A 15,976-nucleotide genomic window follows, 5' to 3' on the forward strand; every position below is an offset into this window, starting at 1 on the left:
ACCTCGTTTCAAGGCTGGCTGTGTTTTCCTTGCACAGAATGAAATTTTAGCAAGAGCAGAAGCCAAATGCTTAAAATGAATGATCAACTTACGACTCATATGAATCTATTCTTTCATGCTACTCTGCTTAAAAATAGCATCATAAATGCACATCTGCAAAGACTGTGCCACCACCCCCTTCCCTGAATTGCACAAATTATTAGAGTCGTTGACAAAAGATTTTTTTTTGTTTAGGGGTTGGTCTGGGCACTCTCTTTGGCAGACTGCCACTTTTCTAGCAGTAGAAATATTGCTTGTAGAAAGCCACATTGTACTGAACAGCTGTTCTGCTAAAACATTGAGCTAGCAACCCAAGAAATGACTGACTTCACATGTGAAGCAAAATTGTTCCCTCCCTTTGTGCTAATTTAAATGAAATAAAAGTACAAAACATTCTCTTCCATGCCGTCTAGTTTTCCCTCCCAGTTTCAGGCTTTAGTGGGATGCGTGTAAGCTGGGTGCCAAGGTGAGCACCTTACCCTCCGGCCACTGCTCCAGTGGCACGGTTGAACTTTGGCCATTCCATTGAGAGGCTCTCAGGATGGCAGCTATTCTTCTAATCTGAGCCTTCCTATATCCAGGTTTGAGATGCTAATCTATGATTTATGTGTATCAGGATTGTCAAATTAAAAAATACACCTCATTTCAGCCTTCCTTCTAACTCTATAAAAAGCTAATATATTAGAGGAAAGGGACTAGATTACATTTGATTAATCTTTTAGTTTATAAGTATGTTATGTGATTCATGCTTTTGGTTATTTGAGAATATGGTCAGGTAATAGAAATATACACAAGTATTCCATGTTCTACATGGCATTTGGGTATTCAGTTTAAAACGCTCTTCTTAATGGAAAACCTTCATAAGTTTACTGAACTGAGTGACCACAATTCTAATGAAATGTCACTGTGTTTACAGCTTTAACTATATTTATGCATAATATATTATCCAACACCAATGGATATCTAAAATAAAGACTTGGAAAAATACTTACTTAAAAGTAGAAACTCATGAAATAGTTTTCTTGGAAAATAATAAAATTATATATTTTAAAGTACCTTATATAGATTCAGTATACTCACCTGTGAAAAACTGTGCAATTTAAAATCCTACCCATCTTTAAAGTCCAGGTAAAAGAGTAACTTCTTGGGCTTCCCTGGTGGCACAGTGGTTGAGAATCTGCCTGCCAATGCAGGGGACACGGGTTCGAGCCCTGGTCTAGGAAGATCCCACATGCCGTGGAGCAACTAGGCCCGTGAGCCACAACTACTGAGCCTGCGCGTCTGGAGCTTGTGTTCCACAACGAGAGGCCACAACAGTGAGAGGCCCGCGCACCGCGATGAAGGGTGGCCCCTGCTCACCGCAACTAGAGAAAGTCCACGCACAGAAACGAAGACCCAACACAGCCAAAATTAAATAAATAAATAAAATTAAAAAAAAAAAAAAGAGTAACTTCTTGGTCTCCCCATTTGCTGTTAATCGTTGTCTGTTATCACACAGTACTTGGCTTAGACCTCTTTCAACGTGAATAATATCTTTCCTTCTTATATGGTGAGCATGTGTGTCACTCCCATTAGATTATAAACTCCTAGAGGAGAAGGTTCCGTTTTTTCCCTCTTTGCATCCCCCGCAGAGCCTTGCAATTTAATAAGCATTCAAACACTTAGAGGATGAATAGATGAGCAGAATGAAAAGAGAACTATAACCCATTCCACATCTCTAATGACAACAACAAAAAATTGTTATGTTAAACCAACTATAAGATTTTATCTATAAAGCCAAAATCCTTAGAAGGCAAATGTCAACTATACTCATTTTAATAAATGACCCTTCATTTCAGAAACAGTCTATTTTAAGAGTGCTTTTGTTTTCTTAGCGTCTTGAGGAAATAGCCACATATTAATAATTTATATAACCACTTTCATAGACCTTGTTATTTTAAGTATTCAAATAACATGAAGTTGCCTTAACTTCACCAAATCACCTGTATTATTTAAGAAAGGCTCTAAATTTCCTCTGCTCTGTCATATGATACAAGTTAAGACTTTTTACATGTTAGAAACCCTAAAAGTATTTCAAAATAAATACTACGTGCTGACAATCTCTTCCTTCTGATTAACATCATTTTGGAAATACAATCTTACACACACAAAAAAGAAAGAAGGGCTTCCCTGGTGGCGCAGTGGTTGAGAGTCCGCCTGCCGATGCAGGGGACACGGGTTTGTGCCCCGGTCCGGGAAGATCCCACATGCCGCAGAGCGACTGGGCCCGTGAGCCATGGCTGCTGAGCCTGTGCATCCAGAGCCTGTGCTCCGTAACAGGAGAGGCCGCAACAGTGAGAGGCCCGCATACTGCAAAAAAAAAAAAAAAAAAAAAAAAACCTATCTAATCAAAATGAAAACTTACCTTTAACACACGATAAAAATCATTAATAGGAATCCTCACATGTCTTCAGTAGTTTCTATGTAAACTTAAGCCTCCCCAAACAGCCGAGGATTCCTGCAGTATGAGACCAGTTGGATCCTCAGGCTCAACTGCATCATTTTTTCTAAAACAAAACTGAGGTCAAAGAGATTTCACGTGTTCAGAGTCACAAAGGTTTGAACTCAGGAGTCTCCAACTTCACTGACCAAGACCTTGTCACTAACAAGGAATTCTGATGACACATTAAGATGACTGGGGTCTTTAGCTTCCATTGAATTCATACATTTTGCTGGCTCCACTGGCCTTGTTTACAAGGACAGTGCCTTTGTTATAGATTCTTAGAACTCCCTACAAGAGTTCCCTCCTCTAATCTTAGTAAAGGTATTATTTAAGTTTCCCAAGACGAGATGTTCATATAGCAAAAAAGTGTGACTCACAGCAAGGAGGCTTGATCTGATTGCTCAGCAAATGTAAATTACAGAATAGCAAAGCCTGAACAACTTGTTACAGATTTTTCTACTACTTCAGGAGCTCAGTATCCATGGGACATACAATGAAGAACACGTTAGGTCATGTGTCAGGTAAGAAAATATCACTGCACCACTTTACAAAAGTTCCTGAGTATGCCCAAAGTGAGGCTTACCTGCATTGGCCTCCCAATTTTCCTTTCATAACTATAGCATATATTGCACTTTACAATTTTTTATGAGATCTTCACGTCTCTTTTCAAAGTGAAAAATGATAGCAATTTTGCTTTTATGCTAAAATTCTTGTAAAAACCTGGATACTATTCATCTATTTTTATAGAAGAAAGCCAGTATTTTAAAGTATTTATATAAAACCCAAACTGTGTACACAGTCTGTTTTCATCATCAGTGCTGATATTCAACACAGCCTTATTTCCCAAACTGTAAAATTATATGTGAGGGATGTGCTTTAATTACAAAACATTACTGAATACTTTAAGTCTCTGCAGTGCTTTGGGAAGTTCTGACTATGAAATCACGAATTTCAGTTTCTTCCAACTACTGCACACAGTAGCACTCACCGTTTGAGCACTCTTTCAACACCCAGTGATGGACTGATCTCAATGGCTATGGCAGAGACCATGGCAGCTATTTCCTAGTGACTGTGTCTTGTTCCTTTAGTAAAATGTTTAGGTTAGTAAGTTGTGAAAATTAAATTATACTGGACAATTTAGCCATATGTCTTCACTTTATGTACACATGGTTTTGGAGACATGTTCAACTCTACCTGTAAATAACTAGCTTAGCTTTACCAATCTTATTTCATTCTAATGCTGATAATAATGTTGGATTCTTGATATATGCATCTCAAATTTCTTATTTCTAGTCATTTTTTTCCTGATGATTACAGCTGTATCATGCCTTAATCCCCCAGCTGAATCAGACAAATAATAAATTACGTGGGAAAATAAATCAAAATAATTATTTAACTGAACTGACCAGCTGTTTGACTAGTTAAGTCAAAATGACCAAACAATAGTCTTAGGTGGACAAAGCTTTAATCTTGTTTCTCTTTTAGGATCTCTTTCTCTAGATCCTGCATCTAGAGAAGACTATCTGAAGAGCCCTCATTCGGATCATATGCAACATTAAATTGAGGAAGCAGAGAAAAACAGTAAGTCAGATCATGCCAATGACTTTAAATGACTTACACTTAATTTCTCTGCAATATATGCAATGCAGAAGATAGCGTGCATCCATGGAAACCTAGCAAAGTCGGCAACATGATACTCCTGGCTGGCACACAATTTAGTTATGTTGGCCACTACAGTAAGTTCATTACATGAACACACATTAGCTCTGAAGATAAATTAAAAAACTCCACTTCACTTGCCATTCATTGTTATCACTATACCTATATAACAAACACAAAACCCAGCCTTTTACAGCTAACAGTATGCTTTTTTGACAACAATGGGTTCTAAAAAAGTACCTAAGTCCCTTCCAGTTCTAATGTTCTTTACAGGAGTTGGCAAACTACAGTCTGCAGGTCAAATCCAGCCTGTCATCTGTTTCTAAACAATCCATAAACTAAGAATTTTTAAAATTTTTTAACAGTTAAGAAAAACCATAAGAAGAATAATATTTCATGACATGTCATAATTAGATTCCAGTGTCCACAAATAAAGGTTTATTCAAATATAGCCATAGTCATTCAGTTACGAATTGTGTATGGCTGCTTTTGTGCTATAATACTTGAGTTGAGTCACTGCAGCAGAGACTCTGTGGACCACAAAGGCTAAATTATTTACTATCTGGTCCTTTACAGAAAAAGTTTGCCAACCCTGTTCTAGAACTCTATAACTAGTTTCTGTCTTGGCTTTCTAACTTCCTCTTTTAGGCAATCTTTGACCAAGTTCAGAAGAATAGACAATGTAGCCCTAGTCATAACTTTTAGTGAAAAAAGGAGGGAGAATATCCAGGGTGTACCTTTGTGCTCCTCTGACTCCTTACTGATGGAAATAAGTCATTAACAAAGATTTGAAGAAAACCATATGTAAACAGTTTAATCAACCTTATTTCTTCCATATCCTGATGTTATTAAAATTGTTGATCACATTTCTTAAACAATACAACCAACTATGAAGCCCTAGAGAAGGTTAAGCCTGTGGGGAGTCAACAGTGACCAGCTGAAAAAGTAGGAAACTGGGACACAAGTTTCCATCTGGGGAGAGATTGGTTTTTCTTAAGTTTCTGTCATGAGAGTAAATTATAGTGCTTTTTAAAAAAATAACCTTTCTATTTTAGAATGATTTTAGATGTATAGATTTGTTGCAAAGTTAACAGAGAGTCCCCATAGACTCTTCACACAGCTTCCTCTAATTTTAGCATTTAATACCTTTTTAAAAGAATTCTTTTCACTGAATTTTAAACCTTCCGCCTTTGAATAGCCTAAAAATGTTTTCTGAATTTGAACACAGTGGTAACATTTGATCTAAGGAGGGCAGATCTCTACACATGAGCCATATATGTGCACATATGTTCATGTATAATGTAAACAGGAAAAAGGGATACTGATGGACAGCTGGTGACATATGCTAAACTTAGAAATGGAGGAAAATGTGCTGAATTGGGATTCCAGAGGTTCAAATTCCAGTCCCAAGCTTGTTATTGACTTTGTACCACTAAACTTCCCTCTACATCAGTTTGCTCAACACAGTAGCAAAGAGATTGAAACAGATGATCTGTATGATCCTTAAACCCAAGATTCTGTTGGCCTTCTTGTCCTAGGTCACATGGTACATTTAATTGTATCAAAAGCTCGAATCTTCCTTCCTTCCTCTCTTTTTTTTCCAAATGTATTTCTCAAGAAATGATAAATACCTCCAAGGTCAGGACCACGCCTTATACTTTTTCTATTTGTCCCCACCACAATATTCAGCAGAGGACTCAGAGGACTTACTAAGAGAAGGTACTCAGACATGTGTTGAATAGACTTGAACACACACACGCAGGACACTTAGGGTTTCTTGACACTATTTCTTTTTTAACTTTCAACTCCTCAGCCTGTACATTAGAGAGAAATATGTTGGCAGGGCAAGGCCATTACAGGGTAGGGACTCGTCCTAGAGGGCAGGGGCCAGAGGTAGGCTACCACTCCTCCTAGCTCCTTCTCCGTACATTGTTTTTTTCCCCTTGGTTTCACACTATTCCCATCATTTCCCCCATATTTTCCTTCTGCTCTGACTTTTGTTTTTACTCTCCCTTTATTTTTCTTCTTCCTAGCTTATGACATAGGCCCACCCATAGCTTTCATCAGCATTGTTTAGCTGTGCTAATAGTAATGCCAAGATACAATCCAATTCCATACAATTTAATTTGAAAACATGGTTAAAGACTTACTTTCCTGGGTACTGCACATGGAGATATACACAGATATAAGATGACCCAGACTGTTCCCTCAAATTGTTCATAGTCTAAATATAGAGACAAGTATATAACAAATTGTGAATTGATACTAAAGCAACAGATGGTATATCAGTAAGCTATAGAAAGAAATGACTAATATTCTGGGGAAGGGGAGAAGAGTAATTTAGCAAGTAAATCTAAGCTGGCTTTTGGAAGATGACTAGTTCAGCAAAACCAAGAGAAGAAAAAGGACAATCCAGTCAGATGGTGGCATGTACAAAGGCATAAATGTTTGGGTAGTCGGTGTTGCTAGAAATAAAGGAGATGACCACAGAGAAAGGGACAGACAGATGAATCCTGTTGTAGGATGCAAAAAGAGTACACATGCACTCCTCTGTCCACATTTCCAGAAGTCTCCACAAAAATTTCCATAAGAGGTATTGTTTTTGTTCACCCCTCTTATACCTTTGTCATCACCATGAAAAGAGCTTCTCCCAAATATCTGCTGCTTCTTGACAGGGGGCAGACCTGAGCTGAACCCTAAGCAAGAAGTCAAGCTCAGCCAGAGCTGCGGCAAGAAGTAGAACCACACAGCTAAGCCCAGCCTAGATCTGCCAACCTCCAGACTACCTGCAGCCACATGAAGAGTAAAAGCTTTGTGACATACTTCTAAGATATTGTGATTGCTTGTGGCCCTGGCAGTATAGCTAACTAGGACACCTGGATTTTCACATGCTCACAGTCATACCCTCATAAATACGCTTTCCTTGAGTTGGTGTTTGGAGTTGAGGCTAATTCTGGATGCTCAATAGTGCCAGATGCACTGAAAATAATGATGACCAATCAAATTCTTCGACAGCAGCATGTGGCAAGAACCCAGCAATGTTTTTTACATTCTTCATGCTACAGGGAGACTAGAGTCTCCCCCTTCATAAATAGCAAAGCTTTTCCTGATAACATGTGAAACTTAACAGAATTAGAATCTCAGGGACTTACTCTACCATCAAGCCCATATTTGTCAGAAAGCACTTCCTCTCCAGTGTCAAAGAGGGAGATCCGGGCTTCCCTGGTGGCGCAGTGGTTGAGAATCTGCCTGCTAATGCAGGGGACACGGATTTGAGCCCTGGTCTGGGAAGATCCCACATGCCGCGGAGCAACTAGGCCCGTGAGCCACAATTACTGAGCCTGCGCGTCTGGAGCCTTTGCTCCACAATAAGAGAGGCCGCGATAGTGAGAGGCCCGCGCACCGTGATGAGGAGTGGCCCCCACTTGCCGCAACTAGAGAAAGCCCTCGCACAGAAACAAAGAGCCAACACAGCCATAAATAAATAAATAAATAAATATTTTAAAAAAGATGGAGATCCTAGGGATGTATGGTGACATCAACACTGCTCATCCCATCATGATGTAAAACTAAAGAAAGTAAAAGGTTAGTTCTTAAATGAACTTCTTTCAGAAATGATTAACTTCATTGGAAAGATATTAAAGGATAATAACATGTAATTAAAGAGCCTTCCTGGAAGCATATCTAAGAAAGGGCAATTATATCACATATTTTCATATACTAGTAAAACCTGGCACTTGCTACCAAAATAGGCAGGAATGAACATTGTCAGCTCAGCTTTTGGATGGTTTTATTTCCATTTCATGCCACCACTGACTTTGGGTTGAGGCAAATGAAACTAGAGACTAAAACAGGGAGTCAGGCTCTCAGTCTACTGAGGATGGAGTTAAGAATAGGAACCAAGCAAGCACCAAGTTTCCATCTTCTCTCCTACTTTCCTAGCCTTATAGGAAGCTCTTTTTCACAACCTAAGGGTTCACGCTGGGCTCTATCATTTACTGGTGTTTAAAAAAAAAAAAAAAGAATACCACATGCTGGTATACATGCCATGTATTGATTCTAAGAACTTTTATTTTACATGTTTATTTTACATGTTCCTTGTTTTTTTAATAACAAGGAATATGACACTTGCCTCCAAACATGAATGTCATTTGGTAGAGGTAAATGTGTGTCAGCACACAGTAAAATACCAGAACAGGAAGAAGACGACCTTGGAGCTGCTTAAACCAAGAAGACCTATCACTCAGAGTGTCTTGGAATCTCTACCTTCTATGGAACTAGAACCATTTTATAAAATGCTATATGAATCTTGGAGACAATCATTATAGTAGTAATTCAATGTCACTCTGAAGGATATCCTATCCTCATTTACCCTACATGACTGACTTAAATGAATCCATTAAACATCATTGCTTAAGTAACAGTCTGGTCTTTGGCTAAAGATAGATTATAAATTGCTTAAATAAAGACCTGCAAGTCTCCTCTCCTCTCAGAAACATCTATATTAAGTCACAATAGATGCCTGAAATAGTGAAAGGAAATTCCATAAAAATACTAAAGTTCTTCCCTAATGTGTTCAGTCAATTTTAATCACCAGTTTTCTTGCATATTTTTCAATTGTTCCCTTCCAAAGGCTAAAAATGTCTTGTATTTTACATATTATAGCATTCTGGCTTGTCACACATATAGGCAAATTGTTGTTTAAAAGCTGCAGTGTTTAAAGTGAAATAAAACTTATGCTTACAGTGGTAAATATACCTGGATTAATAGAGTTGCAGCAGATATACTCCAAAAATTGACTGAAGTCTGTGATTGATATTAGAAACAGAAAATTTATCTAGTTTTAGCAAATGTCACATCAGCAGCCATTGCTTTTAAGATTAATAAAAGATATAATGGTTTCTAGATAGCCTCTAAATAGAGATTACTATGAATGGAGAAGTGATTTACCAACAGTCACCACAATGAGATTTCTTTAAAGGTTACAATCATCAGTTATTTAGCTAAAATACTGCTGAGAATGCCTGGTCGTTTTTTGAATAATGCATAACGTTCATTGTAGATTTGATCTGTATTATAACAATAGAGATATTTCTAAAATAATAGGAAAAACTATCTGTTACCTTCGAATTGTTTAGCGTATCACTTCCATGAAGTAACTGACTCAGGACATATTACACACTGTCACCTGAGTGTTCCTTCTGCAAGCATAACTTGTAATAATCTGTACACAATTGGCATCACAAAACAAACTCATCAAACTTTATAGACTTTAAGAAAAGATGTAATGAACACAGGGCAGAATAAAGGACCTTTCTGAAGCAGTACATTAAAATGATTAAATTTCTATATAGTTGTTTGGGACAAATTTAAATTTAAGTTTTGAAATTTAATTATTAACGTGAACAACTCATCGCATTAAAAAGAAATGTTGCCTACATCATATAAGTACTTTTCATATAAATTTCCAAATGCCTTTAGGTTCATTCAAGAGACTGCTTGGAGAAGCACGAAGCATAATGTCTATCGTTTTATTGTTGGATTATGAACTGCACTTCACATGATGCTGCAGGCTATTTACATAAGCTTGTTTATCCATATGAACTTCTTCAAGGGCACAACACAGAAGACCTTAATAAATTAAAATGAATTTCTTTTGATGTTGTTTCATGAATGTTTGATCAGAATGAGTAGCAGGTTTGCATTATAGAACTAGAGCAAAGCAATAAAAAATACATATATCGTACAGCAGAACCAGCTTATAGAAAGTGCCCACTGCATTCCTACCAACATTTGAGAGGCAAGGTAAACAGTATAGAGTCTCTATACTTCAGTACAGTATAGTCTTCAGTTCTAGACTATCATCAGTTTCCTAATAGAGAGAATATGCATGTGCCAAATTGGATGCTCTGCCATAGTCTGGATACAATTTTTTAAGTAATAAAATCTGGTATCTCTTTCCAGGCTTCAAAACATCCATCCCAACCTCCACATTTTTCTCACTGACACCACCATGTTCCTCCAAAGACTGAAACACCCTTATGGGCAGAGATCATATTTTATCTTGTTTTTATCCATCTTCATCATTAGTAGTTATTCTCACCTGGAATTTTTGATGATAGTGATAGCAATCAAGTATCATTGCTAGAAATGATATCTGATAGAAAGAACCCTAGACAGAAAAGCAGAACAACAGGATTCTAGTTTTAGATCTTCTAACACTTAACTGTAAACCCTTTCTACATCATTTCCCTCACCTGTAAAATGAGGGCTTAGTTCTATAGTATCTGTAATTGTGCACCTCTAAAAGGCCATGATTCTAAAAGCAAGCAGAATTATCACATCGTAGAAGAACGGACAGATCATGGAACCATTAGGTTTTTCTACTTTGGCAGCCGCCACTACCAAGGAAGCCTATAAACTGCCAACTCTCTTAAAGAAAAGATGGAAATAAAAGATAATTATGTTTAAAAAAAGTTAATATAAGTCTAGTCCCTCAATGTATTTCAAATTGAATAATAAGATTAAGAATATATTTTTCATGTTGTGTGATTTCTAACCTGTTGTATTTATCCATTCATCTTACATGATTTGGAATAAACACAAAGACAACCTACTGAATAAACTCTTAAGTATTTACTAGGATTATATTCACATCTTTAGCTTGGGAAAATTCACCACTACTTTAGCAACTGCAACCTGGACTGGTGTATTACCAAGTTGACATCAACATTCTTAAGGGCAGAAGGGCTGTAGAAGAACAGCATGAATGTGCCTTGGTTTATTTGTACTGTGCTACCTTATACTTACACCCTGCCCTTGAGAGCTATCTCTGTTGTACGTTCTTCTCAACCTTCAAATGTCATTCTTATACTTAGAGCAGGGGTCTGTGAACTCTGGCTTGTGGGCCAAATTTGGTGGCAGCTGCCTGCTCTGTAAGTACAGTTTTACTAGAACACAGCCATACCCTGTTGTTTACATGCTGTCTATGGTTGATTTCATGCTACAATGGCAGAGTTGAGTACTACCCCAAAACTAAAATATTTACTATATGGCCTTTATATAAAATGTTTGCCAACTCCTGCTCTAGAGAAAAATAACCTGTTACAATTTGAATTCTAATTTTCCTTCTCTAATAAGCCTAAGAAACACAATCTCTAAGTAACAAGAGCAAAGATACAGACAGGTTCACACAGGTACATACATACATATGATTATACCTCTTAGCACAGAATTGTCAATAGTCACTGCTTTTGACCCTTCATTTTAATTTGAATCCTATAATAGGTTATAGCTCCCCCCAGTACCCTTCTCTACAACAGCCAAGAGTACAGGGACTTCGTAAGTCATTGTCAAGGTGTAATCACATAACTAAAGAATCTAATTCCTCCCCCAGAGGAGGCTGCCTACAATTCCACCAAATGTCCAATTTTATTCCATGCTCATAAAGGGCCTAGATACAAGGTTAAAGCACAAAACCCAGCAGATCCCGTCCCATGCCTTGAATGATACATTTTCAAGACAGAAAATCAATGGCCAACACCACATGCACATCAATAAACATATGCATGCATATTCATATGTTTAAAATCTCATCAATTATTAGGCGTTTCAAGAACAAACAAGAAAATAACCCTCTTAAGTATCAGAGTGAAGAAGGCCTAAAATTTCTAAATAATAAGTTTTAAGGGAAACTGCACCAATGACTGGGGGCACAAATACATGTTTATATTTATAAATTTTATGCAATATGCCTAAAGAGTTGAAACATTAATACATACATTGATCATTTTGTTAGTCAATGAAATCATTACTCAAAAGGCCTGCTATAGTTGTACTTTGCTCCCATCCTCTCTTTCATAACTAAAACCAGAAGATATTAAGCCTACCCTTTAACAAATATTCTCATACTCCACCCCTTAATAATAATTTGCATGTATTAGCATAATATAAATTAAACCCAAGAAGCATATTAATGTTAAGTCATTTCATTCTCATGTCCCTGAAACCTTATCTATAGTGACAGAATATTTAGGCTGACAGACTTTTTGAAAATAAAATAGAAATAGAAGAGGTTTATTTCACCTTCACATGGTGTCTTTCTCATGCAGAGTTCAGATTTCCACATTTGTATCCCTTTAAAGGATTTGATATGCAGGAAAAGAAGAAAGGATGATGGTAAACATTTCATCTTAGAGACACCTACAGACCACCATACTCCAGGATGAACAGTGGCTGAAACCTTACCTTTTACTGACGTGTTAGGTGGAGGGCCTTCCATTCGCAAGTTCCATGGAGGGTCCCCCTGGTTAGCAAAGTCTCTCATTTTCAGATAGCTAATTGTAAGTCGAATGATGGAGGCCTTGTCAAGCTGGCTAGTGATGGCTGCAGGAAGAGGCAACAACTTGGCCAATTCATAGAACTCAAAGTTTTCTTTTCCCCGGCGGGAGCGAGCAGCATCCCGGGACTTCTCCTTTCTCAATGCTTGTAAACTGGAATCAAAGGAGTGAAAAAGTGTTGTTTAGAACATGTGACTCTGTCATCAAGCATAAACTGCTTTTCTTTTTACTTCTTTTTTCCCCCAGCAAAAATCTACCAAAATCATCTTCAAAATTCCAGGGACATAGTAAAAGGAGTTCCAGACAATGACCTCTAAAACCATAAATTCTACTTCTAGGCTTATATGCCATAAACTCAAGTGCAATGAGTAAAAATAGTTTGCTTGTTAAGTTTTTTCCTCCTATCACTTATGCACTGAGATATATTAATTGTTTCTAAGACATAAGGTTTACAGGTGATGCTTGATGTTGTCAGCTATGAGCAATTTAAAAGATTGGGATTGTATTTATATATCTATTCTTAAGCTAATGGTTTTGTTCATTTAATGGCTATCACTATGGAATTGTAAAGCATCAGAAGGACACATTTGAAAAAATGTATTTCAATTACCATCTTGAGAAACAAAGGGTAAACAAACACACAGTTCACAGAATTAACAAAATGTTGATGTGCTTCCAGCCCTCAATAAGAGCCATGGCCTTCAGGCACATAAAGAAAACATCTTATTGGAAATGAAGATTTCAATGTAACTATATAAATGCACTGGAAATTGATTGATAAGAGAATACTTTAATTCTTTATTAATGAACATACATTCATAGATGGATAGACTCTCTAAGATACTAGAGAATAAAATATATCACCCAAAAAAGGCAAACTTTAAGATAACATAAATTTAATGTTGAAAGATAAAGCCCTGTATGGGTTATTAAAATTTATAAACATTATAGACATATTACTTCACATAAGAGGCAACAGGTGGGATAGAGCATTTTCCTTTAACTATTCATGTACATTTCTGTTTGAAGTTTGCTCACATTGCTGAGGGCAGAATCTAGCACAACTGAAGTTTTATGTGGGCATCTGACAGGAGAAGTGCACCTACTCTGAATTGCTCCATTTTGTGTCTGATGAAAAATAAATTCAAAATCAGACTGTGATGATAAATAATTGGACAATATTTATAGTACCGAGGTATTATTAACATCATTTGTAAGTATCCATTTTATTGGACTTTGAAGGCATTTTAAATCTTTGAATCTAGCATTCTGGTTTCCCATTACCAAATATCAAGAAAGAGAAATAAGAAGGAAGCAAGACCAGAGGAATAGATTAAAATGAGTCCAGCAGTGTGGCTCCAATCTCTTAATATGAGCAATAACATTCCCTATTACCTTAGACCACATCTGATATTGTTCATAGTGGAAACACTGTTTTCACTGCCGACATTTCAGGTATCTTATTGAACATCTATGTGATTTAAGTAATGCCATAATGCTATGGTCAAATACTTGCTAGGCTAATACCCCTACCGGTTTCATGTTCACTCTATTAATAAAATATTCTACATTAGCTAACTAATGTATTTCTCAGAACTAGACAAATTAATGCTATCATTTTCAGAGTCAAAGCAGTCACAGGTGACAAACTTTTGTCTTAATGTTGGTGATAAGCAGAAACACCACTAATTTATAGGAAAAGACATGTTATGCCATTTATTTCCCAAAATTTTAGCTGGCCTCCATTCACTTCTTTAAATGCTCAGTGTGGCTTGTTGAAAATTATGTAAATAAAAGTAAGAGATGCCTTACAATCTGACAAAGTATAAGTATAACCAGGATCCAGGTCAACATCTTAGGATAAAACAATGATTCATAGCCCTCCCCCTATATAATAAAAGTAATCTAACACCATTTAAGTCAGTTGTGCCAAAAGAACTATGTCATTTGACATGTTTTCTCTACCACTTGTAGAGTGCAGTGGTTCAAGTTCAATGCTTTGCTCTTTTTGTGTTCTTGTAATCGAATAGTACTCCAGAAGGTGGGCTGAACTTACTTTTTTTTTTTTTTTTCTTTTCTTTTTGGTCCAGTAAGTGACTATGATGGAGCTCTAGAGCAGGGGCTGCAAACTCAAGGGCTTGCAGGGTGAAGGCAGGGAATGTCAATGAGTAAAGAGGCCTGATGCCACCTGTGGAGAAGTGGAGGATGAAAGCCCAGGGCAAGGGAAAGCGCACACCGTTTCAGCTTTGTGTGTGCTGCTTTGGGGGAAGGCACGCCTAGTGTTGCCAGATTTCTGCTGTTGCTATTTCTAGAAAACAAAATCTGAATTTTTACATAGCACTTCCAATTTTATGTTATGTGTTAATTTTATGTTAACTAACTGGCATTTTTAAAAATCATGCGAGCCAAACAGAACATGCCATTTGGTCAATAATGGAGCAGGGACTCATTTTGCAATTGGGTAATAATTTGGGAGGCCAATTTTGCCAGAAGTTTTACATGGATGTTATATATAATTTTACTTACACATGTCACTTGGTGATCACAAATGGATTCACTTGTTATCTAATTAATATTACTAATATTCACACTAGGAATTTCTCTACTCAACTGAAGCAAGTAGAGGATTAGGCAGTTATTCTGAAATTGATATCACTGCATAGGCTTATCAATAATCTAAGGAAAAAAAAACTAATCCTAAGGGTAGGCAAAGCCCAAGATCACAGGGATCAGCCCAATGAGCTCCAGGGGTGAGGCGGAGGGGAGATGACTTCTTCTGTCTACTCAAAGAAGGGGAATATGTGGACACTAAGGCTTTGGGGTGCCTTGCCTAAACATTGCGATCTGATACTTGACTTTTCTAAAATACCGCTTACTTTATGTGTTCCCATACTACCTCCTTATCGTTTTTCTCTTCTCTACCTCTCCCCTCTTTAAAAAAAATCTCTAACCCACAACTGTGTTACCCTACTGGAGTAATCGTCCTGGCTATAATCTTAATAACAATGGGTTTCCATGACTTCCACATCACATCATTATGCTGACACCATCATACAGAAGACTTTCCGAATGATAGCACTGTGTCTGTAATAAGTAGTAACTGGTTTTGAGGGCAACAGCAGTAAAATACGGTTAAAGGATTATAAAGGTTGTGGAGATGCTGATACAATAGATGAAGCTAAAGTCCTTAAGACAAGGACAGATTGTGGATTAATCTTTTGCCTGCTTTAGTGAAATAGAGCCTAGTTACAAGTAATTCTCAAATTGAATTAAGGACTACATTAAAACCTAAAATAAATTTGCATTTATATATTCTGTTCTAAACCAAAACATTATGGTTGCATTTCTAAATACTAGAGAAAGAATGGATTGACTGTGAGTGAATGTTATGGCCTGATCTCTGCCACCTAAAATACGATTAAACAGTAAATACTCCTTGGATCCAAACTTCCCACTG

General features: G+C 37.1%; 1 protein-coding gene across 2 annotated transcripts in view; it reads right to left on the reverse strand.

The window, feature by feature from the left end:
• Positions 1–15,976, reverse strand: part of NPAS3 (neuronal PAS domain protein 3) — an 873,929-nt gene that overhangs the window by 589,329 nt on the left and 268,624 nt on the right. For both annotated transcript variants that reach the window (XM_060098177.1, XM_060098176.1), the window contains one exon: positions 12,428–12,672. In XM_060098177.1, the coding sequence (XP_059954160.1) occupies positions 12,428–12,672 (245 nt within the window). The remainder of the gene's footprint in view (positions 1–12,427; positions 12,673–15,976) is intronic.

Source organism: Mesoplodon densirostris, chromosome 4, assembly GCF_025265405.1.
Source record: "Mesoplodon densirostris isolate mMesDen1 chromosome 4, mMesDen1 primary haplotype, whole genome shotgun sequence".
Classification (NCBI taxonomy): domain Eukaryota; kingdom Metazoa; phylum Chordata; class Mammalia; order Artiodactyla; family Ziphiidae; genus Mesoplodon; species Mesoplodon densirostris.